The 19097-nt window shown below is 44.1% G+C and overlaps 2 protein-coding genes across 8 annotated transcripts in view; both read right to left on the bottom strand.

Annotated features, from left to right (window-relative positions):
- The window catches only part of ARMC8 (armadillo repeat containing 8), a 79555-nt gene extending 72488 nt beyond the window's left edge, over positions 1–7067 (bottom strand). For all 7 annotated transcript variants that reach the window (XM_086467583.1, XM_086467584.1, XM_086467586.1 and 4 more), the window contains exons 1-2: positions 7018–7067; positions 4687–4763 (exon numbers count right to left, since the gene is read on the bottom strand). In XM_086467583.1, coding sequence (XP_086323709.1) covers positions 4687–4763; positions 7018–7062 — 122 coding nt within the window. In that variant the 5' untranslated portion in view covers positions 7063–7067. The remainder of the gene's footprint in view (positions 1–4686; positions 4764–7017) is intronic.
- Positions 7068–8365: 1298 nt separating this feature from the next.
- On the bottom strand, positions 8366–18794 carry DBR1 (debranching RNA lariats 1). Its single transcript, XM_086467859.1, has 8 exons — positions 18598–18794; positions 18375–18499; positions 18208–18288; positions 16180–16265; positions 14716–14940; positions 14167–14247; positions 12417–12562; positions 8366–11878 (listed from the first exon to the last, which is right to left on the bottom strand). Exons 1-8 carry the CDS (start codon positions 18792–18794, stop codon positions 11200–11202), a joined length of 1620 nt encoding a protein of 539 aa, XP_086323985.1. The 3' UTR covers positions 8366–11199.
- Positions 18795–19097: the final 303 nt, after the last annotated feature.

Here is a 19097-nt window from a genome sequence, read left to right as displayed (position 1 = left end):
CTCTGAAAGAATACACCTTTATACCAGAATACTATCTAGGAGATAACAGAATCGATGAAAAAGGTACAGAGGCAAAGTATAACAGGAACAATCCTCTAAGAACTGCTTTGTTTCCACAGGGCCATTCTGGTGCAAATTGAAGCAAGGGAATTTGCAAAGAACAACACATGGCTCCATCAGCAAATTTAGGTTCAGAAGTGCCCACTGAGAGACTGGAAATGTGACTGCACATGCTCAGGATGCACTATGTGGAAACGAGTGCTATTCATTATTCAGTCTTACAGAAGGTTTGTTTAACAGGACATGAAAAACAAGAGGCAGAAGGAGTCTCTTCGTAACTGTCTGAAGGGGGTACCTGTTGCTCCATTAGAACTGAGATGGGAATTTCTTCTCTTCCCATGAAACTGCCTCTTACATTTCACACATCTCTCCCTGCAGGCATGTGAGGAACACTGCACTGATGCTCCCATTTCAACTGCCATAGCTGAGAAATATAAGACACTATTATACACTCATCTAAACACGTACCTGAACATTTTTTCAAATCCAAGAATACACAAATGAAAAAGCTGGATGTAAAACGCACAAACTGCTTGAGGTGTTCCCAACTAATTTCAAAGCAACCAAACACAAAAGAGATACAAAACGGGTTCCACAAAAGCAGTGTTACTACTTAAAATATCAGGGTTGGGTTTTTTTCTGGTTTGTGACTACCTTCTGGTATCTTCTGTTTGAAGAAGGCAGAAACCAGCAAGCAGTACACATCTTCACTCAAATCCAAGTTTAAGTCCATTGTCCCTTAGAGGAGCTTTTAACACATACCTAACTTTGCATCCAAGGACCTACCACAAAGGTAAGCCAAATTACATCTTGGTTGTACTAAAACTGCAGTTTCAGTCTTCAAAACATTGGGCATAACCACTAGCCACTGCAGCACTGTCAGTCTACGCCTGCAGGGACCCTAAAGACATCAGTCAGATTCAAAGTGGTCCACAAGTTCTTATCCATATGCCAACTATAATACTTTCCTTATCAACAACATCAATCCCCAAACACTCAAAATCATACTGTGTAGAAAGCATATGTAACTCCAATTAAATACACTGCATAGATCTGTACCAGTAGTCCCACCACAGCACTAGACATGCTCCCTGGGAAAAAAAAGAAGATACTGTAAAAGAGGATATTGTAGACATAAACTTTGAAAGTGGTTCTTTAGTACCAAGTGCCATTTCTAAAGGATGTTTCTTTTACTTCCCTGAGAAATAAAATGCTCACACAAGTTTGGAAAATGCTTGTCCAGCAACTCCAGCTGGCTGGATAAGCACATCCATAAAGGACAGCAACACCAGTAGCATAGGAATTCTCAGTGCACCACAAAGATGATTATTTACAAGCCTTAAAAGATGACATCCTGACTGCTGAGGAACAGCCTGATGAGAAACAGTTGGGACTTGAATAAGCCAGATTTGTCAGAAAGAATGCTCCTTTCAAAACCCACCCTTGACATGGAAGCACATAGCTCCCCGTAAAATGATTGCCTCCTTGAAGAGATCAGGCTAAATTTAAGCATGACAAAATGTCTCTCAAAGAAGCCCCTGACCAGCAAATGAATTAGAGGACAAAACCAGATATCAGTCTTGCATTTGAACAATGTGGTCCTGAGTTTAAGAGCGGATGAGAAGCAAATGATAGTCTAAGGATCATCACCGAGAATTGTTTAAAAAAAAAAAAAATACTGCCACACTCCAAAGCACAGGACGATGCTGCAGCAACCATCTTGGGACAAATGAAGTTCTATAACAATGCAGACATTTACAGAGCTATCTATGTTCTGTTCCTCTGCCAATAACAGCAAAACATTTAAGAGAACAACTGAGAGAACACAGTATTTGATCCCCTACAATATCTGTTTGAGGTAGTCGACACACTGTCAACACTAAACATATTTGACAGCTGCATACCTGACATTAACACTGACCTTGCAGAGTGCACTCAAAGCGCATTTGAGAAAATCTGAACTGCAGAACAGCATGTAGAAGATGAAAGGTTTAGAAGACCACCTAAGTAGACACAAAACAAACCTGTAAGACCTCTCAAGCCTAAGCATGGCCACAACGTAGAGTTTATGTTTACAAGAGGAAATTACTATATTAAGCTTGCTCATTTATAAAGACAGTAAATAGAAAGGTAAATACATACACTGCCATACAGATGTGGGCCTTACACACTTTAAATAGTTTGCTATCAGGTACAGTAAAAAGCAGTAATCATCCTTGTAAGAATCTCACAATTTCAAATCCTGAACTGAAATTCATGATTTACTGGCAGGTACACACAATTCTCTCATTCCTATCTACTATCAATACTCAGATGAACATGACAGAAGGGATGCGAACAAAAGTTCTGTGGGGAACTCAACGTTTCAAAAAAAGATCAATAGAACCACATACAGCGTCACCAGACAAAAGGGAAATGATTTCTCAATTTTCCCCATGAGGAGGAAAAGGAAAAAGCTCCTAGCCAGGTAAAAAGTTCATGGGAAAGAAAGGAAAAGATTTGATAATTTAAATACTTTCAGAATATGTAATTAAAAGCTTTCTCAAGATTACAAGATTATAACTGGATTGGCATGACTTTGAAGTTCAAGTAGCATTTAGCTATATTTTACCTTTATCAAACCTCATTTAGAAGTTGGTTTTCATTAAAAATACAAGGATGCAATTAAAAAAAGCCCCAAACCCAAGTTATTCATTCAAGCATCTTTAATTGCATATGAAGAACAGGACTGTTGTAACTGAAGACAATCTGCACAAACAAAGCCTCTTAAGACAGCCTATTTTCTAATGCTTGATATTCGTACAGTTCCATCAATCAAAATAAAAATCTAGGTCATCAGTATTTTCAGCCAAGATGCCGAAAAAAAACCAGCACATCTTAGGAACCAAAGATTTTCAGCAAAGTGTGCAGAAAATCTGCAAACCTTCTGAGATACACTTCTGGCAGAACTTTGATCTTTTTCTACTCCACCCCAAATACCAGTTTGTTCCACCTTCAGTACCTCTTCAGATACCCTGCCTCTTCAGATACCCTGAAGTCGAAGGAAGAAGGTTCTGCCCAAAAAGAATCTTGGACTGACAGAAGTTTTTCATATATACACTACTGTAAATTCTGTTTTTATACATGCTCTTTTCTAATTCACATCCACCAATATTCAGAAAATAACAAATTACCACATAGGATTTACTTAACGTCAGGAAAAATATACTCTCAGAATCAGGATTTTTACCAGAGCATCACTAACATCGTTTACCATCAAAATCTACCCTTTGAAAGCTATTGTGAAATAAATCAGTATCTTCTTGTCTTTAAATGCAAGAAAAGCATCTCAGCATAGAATCCACTGACATCCATGGACAAGATGAAGAATTTCAGATGTTAGCTGAGACAAAGATACTGCCTAGAACTTTTGTTTCTGGGAAATCAGTTATACTTCAAAAGATAGGAGTAACACCTCAAAAGACAGGGAAGAGATTACCAAGGGTTGTGGGTTCCAGCCCTTTGAAAAGAAAGGAGAGCAAGGAGGGAGCACCACCCGAGGCTCAGTCAACCCACGCAGACATAGGACAAGACACATCAGCCCCCATGACCACCACACCAGCCCTTACGAGTAGCGGACTAAGAAGGCCAAGCGGTGGAAGCAAAATCAGAGTCCCCTACCAGGAAGAGTTAAGCACCTGCACATAGTTATGGGGTGTGCCAGGACTTTTTATACAGGTAAGGGGGCATTTCAACAGATAAAGTTTCCAGCACAGTTTTATATACTGTTTTTAATGTGTTTCAAAGGGGCACCAATTCTGATACGCTGTCCCCGAGACACCTTCTGGAATAATTTTTTTCATCTGCTATTGGAAAACACCTCAGACTGTCCCAAGCAAAACAACCAACATTCTTGGCGTTTTGATCCACTTGGTCTTTTGATGTCTTCTGGTGTTTCTAGATAGCCACAGCCAGCAAGTTACTGGCAAGCCTGAAAAGGTCTGGTTTCACCACCAAAAGCCAATCCTGGGCAAGGCCTTGTTTGCCATGTTGCTGTGTGGTTATACCAGAAAGCTTATAGCCCAAGGACAGCAAGAAACTGAGATCGCTGCACCATTTCTACTACCTATTCAGCAGGACAAGCCTTCTACTCACTTTTTCAGTCACTGGCATGCAAGAGAAGTACTGAAATATAATTTGCATCCAAATTAATTTCTATGAAAGCATTTTCCTTCAACTCACAGTTCCCACTGGTGAGATAGAAGCCATGCATAAAAAAAAGCCAATGCTCAACCACAGCAGCAGGGAAAAAGAGGTAGGTACACTGACTTGGCAGTGGAATAAGAGAAGAGTCTCAACAGACCTGGAAAAGGAGCAAAAGATGGCCAAAAGGAAAAAAAAATTTCAATGCTCACAGAATGTTTAACCCACATTTCTGGCAACTGGGAGGCTGCGTTATGAACCACATGCACTACAGAGTGACAGTCTGCTAAAACAATACTATCATGGTTGCATTAAAATTTTCCAACAAAATTTCTCAAAAAAGGATAGGAAAAGCCTCTTGCCCTCGACATACAACTCTAGTGGGATTCCAGGAAACCTAGCCTATGCACAACCAACAGCCCAAGTGTGTTTCAGATGACTTACATGACACCTTGAAGAACTTTCTGTGGATCGAGGTCAAATAATCTATCAACATAGTGGCGGCTACTAGCCGTTACCTCCTGCGGAGAAGAAAAAAAAAATTGTAATAGTTTATATCAATTCATGTAATGGCAGACAAACAGGACTGGCTAACGCAGCAGCAAGTCTACAAAACCTATCAGGCAAGAAAGCAGCAAACCCACAGAACCATATTTAAATGTGCAGTTTGTTACTGCTGGGCAACATCCACACAAAGAATTAATCCTGTGTTCAAGTGTGATTTAGAGAAGCTGATGTACTTAATGTAGCTAACAATGTGTTACGAGTCAAAGCAAGTTAACAGAGAGCTATTTATGAACAGGGCACATAAAAGGGGTCTACTTCCATTATCAGCACTGCCTTAAATTCCAATTTTGTTATGTTTAATTACTCTACATAAAAAACATGAATTCCTGAAACAAAAAGTTTATAAGAGCAGTTAGTGTTGCTCAAGAAGCAAACCCACAAACTCTCAAAAATAAGGAACCTCATATCAAGAAATTTTTCTTTAACTTACTTTATTGCAACATATCTACACATTTCAGAGATTGTCCTTCTATAAACTGTCCCACACAACTTTAAAAGGGACAGCAGCACAATATTCTCCACAATACCCGCATAGCTACTTTCTAAGACAAAGTGAACTCTCTTCTCAGCAACAGGATTGTGCTTGTAAGCTAAACATTTATGCACCAATAATTTGTTATTCCCTTTGAGATGATCCAAAGCTAGAGATAGCAAGTGTTCCAAAAAACAAGGGTGGGAAACAAGAAGGGAATTTTCCCTCCAGGTTCTCAGGAACATGTGCCAGGGTGTGTTTCCATTATCTCACTTTTTTTTTCCTTTTTGCCAGCTCAACTTTTTATTAGGCTTTTCCCATTTTTTCCTTATGAATTTTCCTTGATAGAAGTTGTAAGTGAACTGAAAACTCTTACTTTTGCAAGCATCTACTCTTTGGCTGAATCTGCTCCTGCTTTCTCACCCAGATGTCAGAAGCACCAGCAGCTTCTTGCCTGTAGTCTCACTAACTCTGAGAGAAGAATCATCCAGATGCAGCAAGACTCCTTCGTCTTCAGGAATACTATTAAATTATGCCAAATAAATTCTACAGATATATCTTCCACCATGCAATGAAAGACAATACTTTTGAGAACAGCAAAAGTCTGATTTGATCTATGTATTTACACACAAAAGTCTTCTGGACTTGAGACATCCCACTGCTTTCTGTTTCTAAAATATCCTGCCTTCCACCCTATCAACTACTAGGTTTGCAACATGTAGAACAAGGGCGTTCATATCCAGGCAAACAAGTTTTTCAAGTAGTCCCCAAAAATAAAGAATTTATCAACATCATCAGTTTCATGGTTCTCTTACCCAGGACGAAATTCTAAGGAAAAAAAAAAAAAAAGAAAATCCCCCAAATCTCATGTCTTTTAAGCAGTACCCATGCTATACCTTGCGCATTGTTACTGCCAGCACACGACTCTGATGAGCAGCAGCACTGGTCAACCAGCACCGGCTGTTCTACTTACTCAGCTTTCCCCAAGGAAAGGAAACTAGTGGTAGTTGTCAGACCCCCCTTCCGCAACACCAGCGCCCTGCCCACAGATGCCACACATGAGCCTCCTCCCTGCAGCAAAAGCCAACAAGGCCGCGTGGTGAGATCCCGAAGAACTATTACAAGAACATCAGCGTTTCACCACCAAAACACCCACTTGCTAGCAAAGGCCGGGAGAACACGCTTCGCTGGCCGCCACACTTCTGAGAGAGACCCTACTCTTTTCAGCAGCCTGGTTATCACTGCTCCAAATAATGTCAGCGAACCCTCTTTTTGCTGAAGAGGAGTTTTGAGGGACCAGTAACATTCACAGGAGGGCAGCTGAAGACTGCGAGTCGCGCCATGAGGTAAACATACGTTCAGAACAGCCCATACCTCTAACAAAAATAGGAACAGAACCCTCAGAAAAGGGAGGAATGGAAGAGAAAACCCCCTCCAGGAAAAAGTTGGTGCGAGGGAGTGGAGGGAGGACACGAGCGAAGGAGCGCCCTACAGCCGCCCATGTCACCCCTGCGGCCCACCGCAGCTCGCCAGGCCCATTCCCGGCCCCGGGGCCGGCCCGCCGGGCCCCCCACCCCCACACAAAGGGGTCCGGCAGGTGCCGGGGCCGCCCGCACAGCCCACTGGCCCGGCCCCCGCGAAGGCCAAGGTCAGGCCGAGCCCAGCGGCAGGCGGGCGCTCCCGCCGGCGTCCGCGCTAACGGGCGGCGGCGGCGGCGCGGGGGCCGCGGCACTCACCGAGAGGACGCTCATGCGGAGCGGTGCCTCCAGCACGCACGCCATCTTGACAGACGCAGCAGCGGCGGCGGCGGCGGCGCCCTCACGCTCGCGCGCGCGCCGCTGCTGCTGCCGCCGCCGGCGGGCACGGCCTCATGGCGGAGCGCAGTGCAGCGCCGCCGGGCGGGGGCGGCGGGGGGGGGGGAGGCGGGGCGCCGCGGCCTCTCGTTCAGCGAATCGGCCGACGCCGACACCTCGCTACCTTCCGCCAGCCTGCCGCCAGAACGCATGCGCTCCTCCCGCTACAGCCACCCGCGGGGGCCACCTCGCCTCTCGTGCGCATGCGCCTTGTCGCCACGGTCCATCCCGGCAGGCGGGCTCTGTGCGCATGCGCGGGGCAGGGCGCGGCCTCCGGCAGGCGGCTGCCGGTGGCCAGGGCGGGTGTGCCAGTGTCCCGAGCGCTCCGCTTTGCGCGGGAAGCCGGGGCAGGTGGAGCCGCCGGCGCAGGGGGACCGGCTCAGCCCTTGTCGTTGTTGCCCTCCGCTCTCCTCTCGGCCCCGCGGTAGAGCCTACCCCACCCTCCCTTCCGGTGACCGACCGCATCCGACTGAAGCCCCGAGGCTGACCTCACCGCAAAGCACCCGTACTGCTGTTCTCCTGATCCCTGATGCAGACCCAGTGGGACAGGGAAACTAGCGCGGCTGCCAGCACAGCCCCTCGGCTGTCCAACAACAGCCTGACCTTTTTTCTTATTACAAGCAACCAGGTTTAGCTTCCGCTGCCTTGTATTCTGAATGCACTAGTGGAACTCACGGATTTTGTGAGTCCTTCTGACACACCCTCACGCTGGGTCTGCGTGGAGTTCCTGGAACATAACAAAAACTGTGTGAGTGGGGCATGGGTTCATTCACACCACGTATACAGAGAGCTAGAGTTCTTGAGAACCAGCTACTGGGGCACAATCTTCATCTGGGACACAGACACGGCCTGCCCCTTCCCAGCCTCTGCCTTGCTGCACATAAAATAGTTCAGGTTCCTTTTTTTGCCACAGTTTTTTTGCTTTCATGAATTTGTTTGGGTTGGGTTTTTGCAGAAAAGACGCCCTCAAAAGAACAGGACTTCACTCAGTTTTGCTTTCGACTTCTATAAGATCTGATATTTTGGTACGAGCCCCCCAGGCATGGGGGTACTAATGCTATGAACTCATTGCTCCCAAAGACAGAATTAAATAGGCAGAGGCAGAAAATAATAAAGCTATCACATGTCAGGGTTCACACTGTCAACTTCTGCTACTGTAAGGTAAATGCTGCTAGAGATTGCAGAGGGTAAGAAGAGCACAATAAACATACTTTGGGATGCTGCCACAAGTTGACTTTAATAGCTCTAATTTAAAAAAAAATACTCCAAGAAAAAAAAAAGCTACACCCCTTTTCTTTGTTATTCTCTGAGTAGATTAATAACATGCTTTGAATAAATTTTCTTTGTTATTCTCTGAGTAGATTAATAACATGCTTTGAATAAATACCTGTGTGCTGGCCTGGAATGAAACTGGCCAACACTTTTCTCAATCACTTTATAGGTAACAGCAAAAAACATTTTTAGACTCATATATTGAAAAATCTGTGATTATAACTTGCACAAGGGTCTGAGAAAAACATTTTCCAGGTGTTTCTCTCCAAAATTTTAAAAGTCAGGTTTTCAGAAAGACTTTAAAGTTTCCTTTTTGAAGAAGACTGAAGACTGTGTCTTAAGAACTGATTAAGCTTTGTCAGCCTTCCCTAGTGTTTTACATACTTTTTGGACTATTTGGTCTTCTTTAGTGGGGAAGCTTCAAGTTCAGAGCTTCAATTGAATTCTGCATGCAGCAAGGGATCTCACTGACAGAAAATCCATAATGGACGAGAGCACAGTAGAGCTGACCACTGCAAACTGCAAAGAGGCTGTGAACAACTGCAAGAAAGGGCACAGTAACTCTATATAAATCAGACATAATTCATACTCAAAAAAATTGTTAACTATATTTACCAGCTGCACTCTGCTCAATGGACGCCAAAATACTTTATTAAAAAAAAAAAATCTTTAAAGATTCAAAAATCAGTATTTTATCTTATCAAAGTCTCCTGCTTTCTAGAAAGCCACAACACATCAGAAAGGGAGAGGGGTCACCAGACAGACATGGGACAACACAAAACAGAACAGTTTCCTTTAAAACTCAGACTAAAAACATACATCTTCCAGTTTGCAAAGAATCTGGCAGCTGAACACCATGCTCAGATTTCTTGGGAGGCTTTTCAAGTTTGTAACACAATTTATACTTAAAATACTTTATTTCCATTATAGTCTTCAGACCACAAGGTATGCTTAAGATTGTAGCACGGCAGACCCAGGGCCCTTACATATACTCAGCTATCTTCAGAGATCCAGCTGATAGCTCACAGCTACTTTAGATAAAAACGGAGGGTTATGCCAAACACTTCCCGTTTTTCATCATATGGTACTACAGTTGTCTTTGGTGGATGTTCTGGCAGATGAACGGGCACAGAGACATAAGAGCAGTATTAAGAGGGCCCAACTAATCATTTAGTAAACAAGACAGTGTCCTCTGGGAACAAAAACCAGGATGTTAATGGCATCAACCCACTGGTACAAAGCTGTTAATTGCTGTGGAGTGTATTAATTTTACCATTTTCTAGCCCCTGAATAACTATATGCATTTAGTTTTCATGGTGAACTGCTGACAGGAGAGGAACCAAGATGAATCCCAGAACATGGAAGCGACTTTAAAGACACAAGTCTTGACCTTAAAAATGTTTCTCTGCTCCATAACACGCTCACCAATCCATTTCACTCACAGCTCCCTGTCCTGTTCCCTCTTCCTGTCAGGGTGCTTTCTTCCCCACAGTGCCTGTGCCTCACAGGAGTAACAGCAGAGAGGAGCTACCCCTGCTCTCAAGGGCAGCACAGTCATGAGGAATTCCCACTCTGTCTGGACTCCAAAAGATCAGCACAGAACACCAGCAGAACTTGACACTAAGACTAATGAGTCCAATGACATATGCTATAGCTCTTGAAAACACCATCACTTTCATGACTTCATGACTTTTAGGCCAAAGGACTGTAATTTGTTTGCCAGTAATTCAGTGCAAACTAGGACAGTAAAAAGAAAACTTCCAACTTCCAAGAGGATCTATATTCTGGCAACTCCTGTTCTCCTCAGCTGAAGTTTACAAAGGTACCTTGGAAGATTCCAAATACAGTTGTAGGAACTCAGCAAGTTACACGCTACAGAAGAGAAGTGACAGGTGAAAACTTTGGCTAATGATCATGGTAGGCATTATGGTCTCGAGCAACTTATAAACATCAACCACTTTATATGGAAATACAACACAGCCTCAATTAGTAAGAATTGAGACAGTGATGATGTCCACATTTAGGAAGCTGTTCATCCTAGCTACTTGCCTTTTAATTTTAAGACACGGTTCTCAAGTTTTAAGAAACAGCACAGAAGCGACTTCTGAAGAACAGAGATGCACTCTTCCATGGTCCCCATAAAACTGTCATGCTTCAAACTAAGAGACTTGATTCCCTACCAAAACTGTAATTAAAAGCCAATACTGGACAACATACATTGTTTTGTTCATGATCATGATGTTTTCCTATGGCATGAATACCACCAGGAACAAACAAACAAAAATCTTCACTCTTCTATTGCTGTTTTGTTATCGTGGGAATTCTGTTTTCAAATTCAGTTTACAGTTATTGCATATGCTACTTCGTATTAAAAGTTCAGTATAAAACAAGGCGAAAGCAATAAAATCAAATCATTCAGTCCCATGTCAGACATCCTCTCACTTTGACTCGAGTTAAAGTTCTTTTTTTGTTAAACAAGCATCGCGAATCCTGCATAGCAGTACAGCTGAAGATACATAGTGTACACTAATAACCAAGAACTGAAGCAAAATCAACTGATTATACATGAGCTTCAAATCCTTTGCAAAGTACTTTGATGCAAAAGTCTGCCTCTGACTTAGATGACTAATCCAGATAAGTCATCTTCCCTGCGAGAGATACATACAGCCTCTTCATCTTAAGAAAGTAATATGAATAAGATCAAGTAACATTAAAAGCATGAGTCCACCACAGTTCTCACCACCTTCCCATAAAAAGGTACAGAGAGGACTTATTTATACATCATATGAAGTATTATTCTGTTTTATCTTCATCCTCTGCAGCATAGATAGCTTGATTCCTTCTCTTAATTTTTTTAATGCCACTGTTTCCATTTTCATTACCACCAATACGCTTTAATGGTCTCTCATTTAAGCTCTTCTCTTCCACCTGCTTACTCACCCCAGACTTCTCCAGTTCCTCATTAGTAGAATCCATAGCATCATCGGATGATACCGCCATGGAATCTGGCATGATCCGGATGTCAGAAAAACTTGCAGAAAAGTCAGGAGGATGATCAGGGGAAGGATCTACAGAACATGTGCTCAAATCTTCATCACCACCTTCTTCATCCAGCATTATTTCATCTGGATTAATGGATGAAAGCGCAGAATTATCTGTATTATATTCACTGGGTTCCTCTGCGGACCCAGTACTGTCCATCTCCTCTTCCTCCTCCTCCTCTTCGTATTCGCCTTGTACTGAGCCCTCCTCTTTAGCTCGCTGGATCCTGTTGTTGATGTCAGTGAGGCCAAACTGGGCACAAAACTCAGTGGTCTGTGGATTGATGGTATGAACTGGTTCCATGTGTTTTGGGGGCTTGCTGGGATCATAACAAGCAGCTGTCAATGTGAAGTTACAAGGAATTTTGAGGTTATGATTCAGCTCTTCTAACACCTCCTTGATGGCTTCCTCTGTCGCACTGTAATCCCACCTAAATAAGTGTTTAGAGTTAAAACAGTGCAGCTAGTCAGAAGATAGATCCTGTTCCCACTGCACAGAGAAACTTTTAAAGATGGATAATAAATTTATCTTACACAGACACCTAATTTCTCAAATGATTTTTCAGGAAAGTATATTGCCTTTGGTCAATGCCGAGATTTCCCTCTCCCCCCTAAAGATTTGTGCATTATGTCAACCCAACCAATAAGCATTCACCTGCCCACCCCCACAATCCAGCCTGATTTTCAGTCTCGCAGCGTAACTGGCAAGATGATCAGCCACTATGTATTTTTTCGTTCCTCAAATGGTGGTATTTAAGTATGCAAAACCAAACTAACTGCCCGTGTAGAGCAGTAAAGAAGTTGTGTGCTCTAGAGTACAGCTCTTGTCACCATCCCCTTTGTTCCTCCAGGCATTCAGCAAGTCCTACAGGCATTACAGGCTGCAGAACAGAGTAACACAACTCTAAGGTAAGTTTATTTCTAGTCCAGCGAGTTCACACTTTCCTCTCTGCTTTGTGGGCAACCTACTTTGCATGGAGGCCATTCTTTTCAGGCATATTCCATGAGCTCTGAGTCACATTGACAAGACTGTTGGTGGCCTTGAGGACTGCAATCCACTCAGCATCGTACTCCAGTGAGTCACCTGCACTAGGATCATGCTCAATGTCTATTATCTGTTTAAAAAACAGCAAACAGATGAGGTGAGTTATTTCTCTTGACACCAGTAACTCATTAAAAGATTGAAGTGTTACTTGCATGGTACAGAGTTTTAATTAAGTTTCAAGCACACTGAGCTAGTAGTCTCAAATAAGTCCTCTCAATAGTCCTACATAAAGGTTTATAGCAATAAGGGAGTAAGAAAGGACAATCAGCAGAGGTAAAAAAAGCACTTCTGTATTTTAACTTGCAGCAATTATAAAGCCAAACACCCTCCTTCCTACTGCCAGCTACTGGACAGTTATGCAACTTAGAAACTAGGATTTGCCTACTCTCATGCCACCTTCTAAGCAGAAATACATCAGGAGTTGATAACAAGTTATTCTGCTGTACAAAACGCACTCTTAGCACAACAATGAGAACAACATGAAATGTTTTTAAACTCTTTCAACAGCTGACAAGTTGAAATCCAAATCACTTTGTCTTCAGTGACATTAACCCAAAAATCAATCCATTTGGTTTAGCCAAACTGCATTAGTCAGTCTCTCTTTTAAATAATCCATAAAGTAATTCAACCTTTTAAGGTAGTTTTAAGGAAAAAAAAAATAAATAGATACACTTTAAACCAGAGCTACACACAGGTGGATCACCATGCTGCTGGAGGTAGCACCACTCCAGATCGGTTTTGCCACAGGATTTTAAGTCCACACTAGCACCGCAGTGTACCTTTGCCTAGCAAAAGCCCATCCTTGTACCCTCCCACTCTCAAAGGTAGCTACTAGGGCAAATGGATCCCACCACACATCCAAAGGACAGATGAGGAACCATCTTCTCTTTGAGCTAACAAATAAAAACCACTTTAAAGTAAGACTACTGTAACATGTGACTGCATTTGAAGAACATACTGTCAGCAGCTCCCTCTCATAGCAAAGGATTTGAGATTCATCCAGTTGAGATTTCACAGATGGCACGCCGGGCAGCACACACAGACCACAGCACGAGCACTGTTTTCCTCTTGGCAAACAAGTTTGGCACTCATATTGAAAATTCCCACAGCCTAAACCTCCTACTTGTCCACTGCCCTTCCTAGCCAAGATATGCACCAAAAAGAAGCAGAGGCATTCTCCTAGGAAGTTGCACCAATTCCTGCCAGAATTCACAATCCTAAAAGGAAATTACAGTACTCAACTCAGGACTCAATCCTGTCTGAATTCATGAATTCAGATCTGAGGGAAAAGGCACTAGCTGACCCAAACTAAACTATGAAAGGAGAAGAGCTGCAAGATGGGCTTTCTTAGGTTTGACATTTAACAAAAAAACACAAGAGGAGATTCAATTCAGGTTAAAGTAGAGCTACTCTGCCAATTAAGTCACGTACTTGTTCTAAGGTGGAAGGAAATGGCAGGAATAAGCAAACACCATGCCTGCATGACAGGACGCACGGTCTGCTTACTTCAAGACAACATTACACGAAAACCATTCCACACATGCACCGTCCCTAGTTTCTTTCCAATCCTCCATTTATGAGAGCTATTCTTCAGTTTATATCTAAGCACAGCACTTAGCAGTGCAGGCAAGGCAAGTAGTTAAATAGTGAAAACCCACTGCACATGGTCATCACCTGCAGAAAGTCTCTGTGTGGCAGACATTTATCCAGAGCCAAAAACTTTGTTGCTTTTGGTAGCTCTTCTTTGGAGTTTGTCTAGGAAACAAACGGTGTTAACACAGTCATTAGCATTTCTATGAAATTTGACCATTCTAAACAAATTGTATAGAGAGATTTAAAGGCATAATTTATATAGAAAAAGACTTTATGAAATCAAAAAAATCAGCATGGGATTGTAAGAAAGGGATGTAGGGACAAAGAGAAAAATAGACTTCATTGGAAGTCTAACAGGAAGCTGGATGCAGCAAGTGCCACACTTCATCCTTAACCAAGACAGCTGAGCACACCTGGCCTTAAAGCAAAACCAGAAACTTTAACATCTCTTTAACTGACGTAAGCTAGTAGTCTTAACATCACTTAATGTTTTGCAGCTTAAGCCGACTTTTAATAACTGAGCAAAACCATTATGAAGTGGCTTTTCCGGACATGATTACCTCCATTGGAATTCTACAGTGTGCTTGGGACACATACATTCTTCATTTTCTTCCCCCCCCCCCCCTTTACCTGGTGTTGCATGAAAGCTGCAAATTTAACATGAAGATGTGCTGAGAACCAGTAGGTGGGTTTCAGATGCTGTAGAAGCTCTGAAGCAGCAGGGCTTCCCAATGTGTTGCTCTCTACTTCTTGACGGAAGAAGGATTTCATTTTAAGGAGCTGTTTCTTGTTTCCGTAGTGATATATGCTCCTTGGCCAGTCATGTGACATAAATATATCAATTGGACGTTTTAACTGTCAAGCCAAAATGCAGACAGTATAAATCAAACACACGTGATAAAGAAGTTTCAAAATTACTCAGCACAAGATGGAATATGCGTAACATGTTTACCCTGGATCAATACAGCATCAGCTGCGACCTCACTTTCGAAGCAAGGAAGTATACCACCGAGGCCCATCTTTCAGGTAGCCTTTGAAGTTATCAAGGGACTCTAGTCTCCATAGTTTGTACTACACTTTCTTGGGACAGACAGCTGTGTTTTATATATACTACCTCATAAAAGAGATTGTATCACCAGTGTCAGGCACCCAGAAGACTCTTGAAAATTACAGTTATAGAGTAAGTTCTCTACCCACAACCAAAGGCATCTTCTTCCTCATTATTTTTTTTAAAAGCATTGTTTAAGTGATAATGGCTAAACACAATATTCCTCCTCAAAGGATGCACCCCTCAGATGTCTACTCAACGCCTTAAGCATGTCTTCGTTCAATATCCAACATATTTCCATCAGCTGCATCAGCACACACTTCCAGATGAAGCCCAAGTCCAACTAATAAGAAACTTACAGTGAAACACATCAAACTTTTTATAATGACAGCAAACCTCTGTCGTACATCCAGCATCCCTATATCTACTGAACACTTAAAGAGTGCAACTGCAACCTGAATAATCATTCACAAGATGCATATAAATACATATAAAAACACAACCTCAGCCAGACAGAGTAGCCCTTGTGACAAAGCAGTGAGTAGGCAATAGCTACAAATAAATCTAATCTGTCCTTTGAATTTCTCACCCTGGAGTCAAAAATACTTCAGCCACAGGAATTTGTGATCAGCTTATTCACCTGGTTCAATTTTGACTAGTTAACTATGTGCCAACCAGCTCGCATGTTGAACAAGGTAGCATCCATTTTCCTAAAGATAACATGAAGCTGGAATGGAGGTGTATAACTAGAGTACCTTCCATTCTGTGAATTTTACCCAATTAAAAAAAAAAAACCACACCAAAAAACCACTCCTGCCTGTGCCTCTTGCAGATCAAATCTGCACTGCTACATAAAGCACTGGAGATTTTCAGCAGGAACAGTGGAATAACACCTGGCACAAAACAGCCTGTTCAGATCAGCCGGGAGTTGTTGCTAAAACCTGCTATCCAACAGAGTACTTGTTCAGGGTAGCTTTAGCATCTTACTTCTAAATTAATGAAAACTATTTACGACTTGGAAAAAAAAAAAAAAAATTTTCACTAACCTGCTTGAGTTTGAAGACTTCGATATTCCTTACATGGTAAGCACTTCTAATTGTTTGCTGGTTGTATGGTGGACACTCAAAGTGGCCTGAAACATTAAAAAAAAAAAAAAAAAAAAAAAAGTACTTGCCTGAATAGTTCCCTCCTAACACTGTTGGCAAGCTAGCTTCCTGGGGTCACAGAGAAACAGAGAGCAACCCCAAATACAAGGCTGCCAATAATCAAAGGAGATACTATATTTCCTTTACACGGGGCTTACACCAACAGGTCACCAACTTTTTACGTGCAGGGCAAATACTTTGTAAAAATGCGTTTACAACAATGAGCACTCCAGCACTTAAAACCCAGGACCTGTCTGAAATAAGTAACTTTTGGCAGGAAGATTTACAAGCTTAATTCCTGAATGAGGCTTTGCACCTCTCTGGTGAGATAACACCCCCCCTACTTCCCCCACACCCTTCACCTCCACATGCAATCACATACATAGAGAGCTGTTTGCTACACAGCCACGAACATTGTATATATGCGTATACTAATGTCACGGCTACCCACGCAAACATGCTGGCACAGGCAAAGAACGTAAGGTACATGGGATCAGGCAAAAATTGGGCATTGACACAGTAAGAACACAGAGCAAGCCTCTGTGAGCGGTCAGTGATCAGAACATAAATTAGGACATAAGAACTCAGAAAGAGGTATAAAGTAAAAGATCACAAAGCACTGCATGAGATCCAACTCCTGACGGGCCAACCAGTCTGTGATTTTCTGTGCTTCTTCAAGAGTGCTGCCACCAACCATGAAACTACATCTTAACAGATTCAGCAGCAGCTTAAACATGCCTGTAACTGCCCACAGACTCTGGACGCACAAACACGTACTCTGTCAAAAGGGATGTAGTCTCCAACTTCGCCTTGGGACAAGAAACCTGAATGCCTAGCAGAGCTCCCACATACTCTTAAGAATGAACAGAAAAATTACTTTTTTAGCAGTTAGCATTACTGTCAATTATTGTCAAAGAAGTCTCATTTCCCAAATGCGATATTTAGGCATACAAACGTATGCTCGACAACAACAAATTTAATTAGCATTGACAGGTATTAGACAGAATCAGGTGTTCTAGGAAACTAGTTCAGTCTTTTGCAGCTTGAAAGCTATCTGCAAAGCTTCTCTGAAGCAGTATGTTACCAAAGATAATATTACTGTACAATAACTACAAGTAAGACACCGCTATTTAATTTGTTGTGGAGATCAGAAAAACTAAACTATCTTCTGCTGACACCAGGTATCATCTATGACAAGATTTCTGTCTGCTGATGGAGACCCTTCCAAGGAAGGCCTATTGAACACACATGCATACAGAATCATGGAACCGTTTGGGTTGGAAAGGGCCTTAAAAATCATCTCGTTCCAACTGCCCTGCCATGGGCAGGGACACCTTCCGCTAGACCAAAGCCCCATCCAGCCTGGCCTTGAACACTGCCAGGGAGGGGGCAGCCACAGCTTCTCTGGGCAACCTGTTCTAGTGCCTCACCACCCTCACAGTGAAGAGCTTCTTCCTAATATCTAATCTAAATCTCCCCTTTCAGTTTGAAACCGTTACCCCGCATCCTATCGCTACACTCCCTGATAGAATCCGTATATATAAACGGGAGGAACCAAACTCCAAGATGTACTGACACCAAGCCTCAGCTCAGGACAGTACATTTGTACAACAGCATACTTATAAACTCACTGTTTTTCACACAAGGAAAACTAAACGGTCTTGTATTGCACACTAAAAGGACACTGCCATGGAAAAATCAAGGCTGTTCCAACAACAACATTCAAGAGGTGCATTGCTTCCTACTGTGGTCACCAGGCAGCTACTGACTCATCTACCACCTCCAGAAAAATCCGCGTGTTGAGCCAAGATAAGTTCCAGCATAAGAGTCGATTCAGAGGAGAAACAGCCAGATCCTCCCGCGGCGGCTCGGGCCCAGTGCTCCCCGCCCCGCTGCCCACCGAGCCGGGCCTTCTCTGTCCTACCGTACCTTTCCGGTAGTCGTGAGACTTGAAGATGCCCGAGATGCCGCCGATCCTCACGCCGCGGAACCGCACCACGCCCGCGTAACCTAGGGGAGACGGGAGGGCGGCTCGTCACGGCGGGGCCGAAGCAGGCCAAGGGGCTGGAGGGGAGGACGCCGCCGGGGGACCCTACCGAGGTAGTAGATGTTGGGCGCCACCCACCCGCCGTAGGGCAGCTCCTGCAGGTGGTTGGATGCCTCATGGTTCCCGCCGATGAACACCGTGAGGACCGGGGCCTTCTTCTCGCCGGAGTAGTACCTGCGGAGACACGGCAGCTGCTGCAGCTGGCCGGCCCAGGCTGGGACCGGGCCCCAGAGGGAGAAGGCCGGGGCCGGGCCGGGCCGGGCGGCGCTCACCGGTAGAAGGTCTGCATGTGGCGGTACTTGGCGGGCACGGCCATGCAGCGCAAGTCCGCCTCGTTGCGCACGGCCTGGAAATCGCCGCAGCAGAGCAGCAGGTCAGGCCGCACATTGTGCCGGCGCTGCAGCAGCTCCAGCGTCTCGTACATCTTGTCCAGGGCACCATGGCAGCACCCCACCACCGCCACCTTCATCGCCGCCGCTCCTCCACCGCGCAGGCGCCGCGCGCGCGCGCCTTACGCGTCACCACCCTCTCCCCCACAGCGCCTGCGCGCGGGGGGAGGCCTGGCGGACGGGCAGGGACGCCGTCTGCAGCCTCGGGGCGAGCGCAGCGGCGCGTCCAGGGCTGCGGCCACAGCCACGGGTGCCTGGGCCAGCTGAGGCCGCGCCAAGATCACCTGCTGCCAGACTGGCCCAGGCTGTGCCGCTGTGCTCCCTATCTCTCCCCCCGGCAGCCGTGGGGCTGAGTCACGCCGCTGGGAGCCGCGGAACGGCTC

The sequence above is a fragment of the Leptosomus discolor genome, chromosome 7, assembly GCF_034619465.1.
Source record: "Leptosomus discolor isolate bLepDis1 chromosome 7, bLepDis1.hap2, whole genome shotgun sequence".
NCBI classification, from domain to species: Eukaryota; Metazoa; Chordata; class Aves; order Leptosomiformes; family Leptosomidae; genus Leptosomus; species Leptosomus discolor.
Note: the sequence above shows the minus strand (reverse complement) of the source record. Positions and strands in the feature narration are given on the sequence as shown.

Coding starts and splice junctions, on each gene's coding strand:
- DBR1 (XM_086467859.1), bottom strand. CDS start 18,794: ATGAAGGTGGCGGTGGTGGGGTGCTGCCATGGTGCCCTGGACAAGATG. Junction 16,266..18,207: donor GTCTCACGACTACCGGAAAG/GTACGGTAGGAC, acceptor TTAATGTTTCAG/GCCACTTTGAGTGTCCACCA. Junction 14,941..16,179: donor AAGTCTTCAAACTCAAGCAG/GTTAGTGAAAAT, acceptor TTGGCTTGACAG/TTAAAACGTCCAATTGATAT.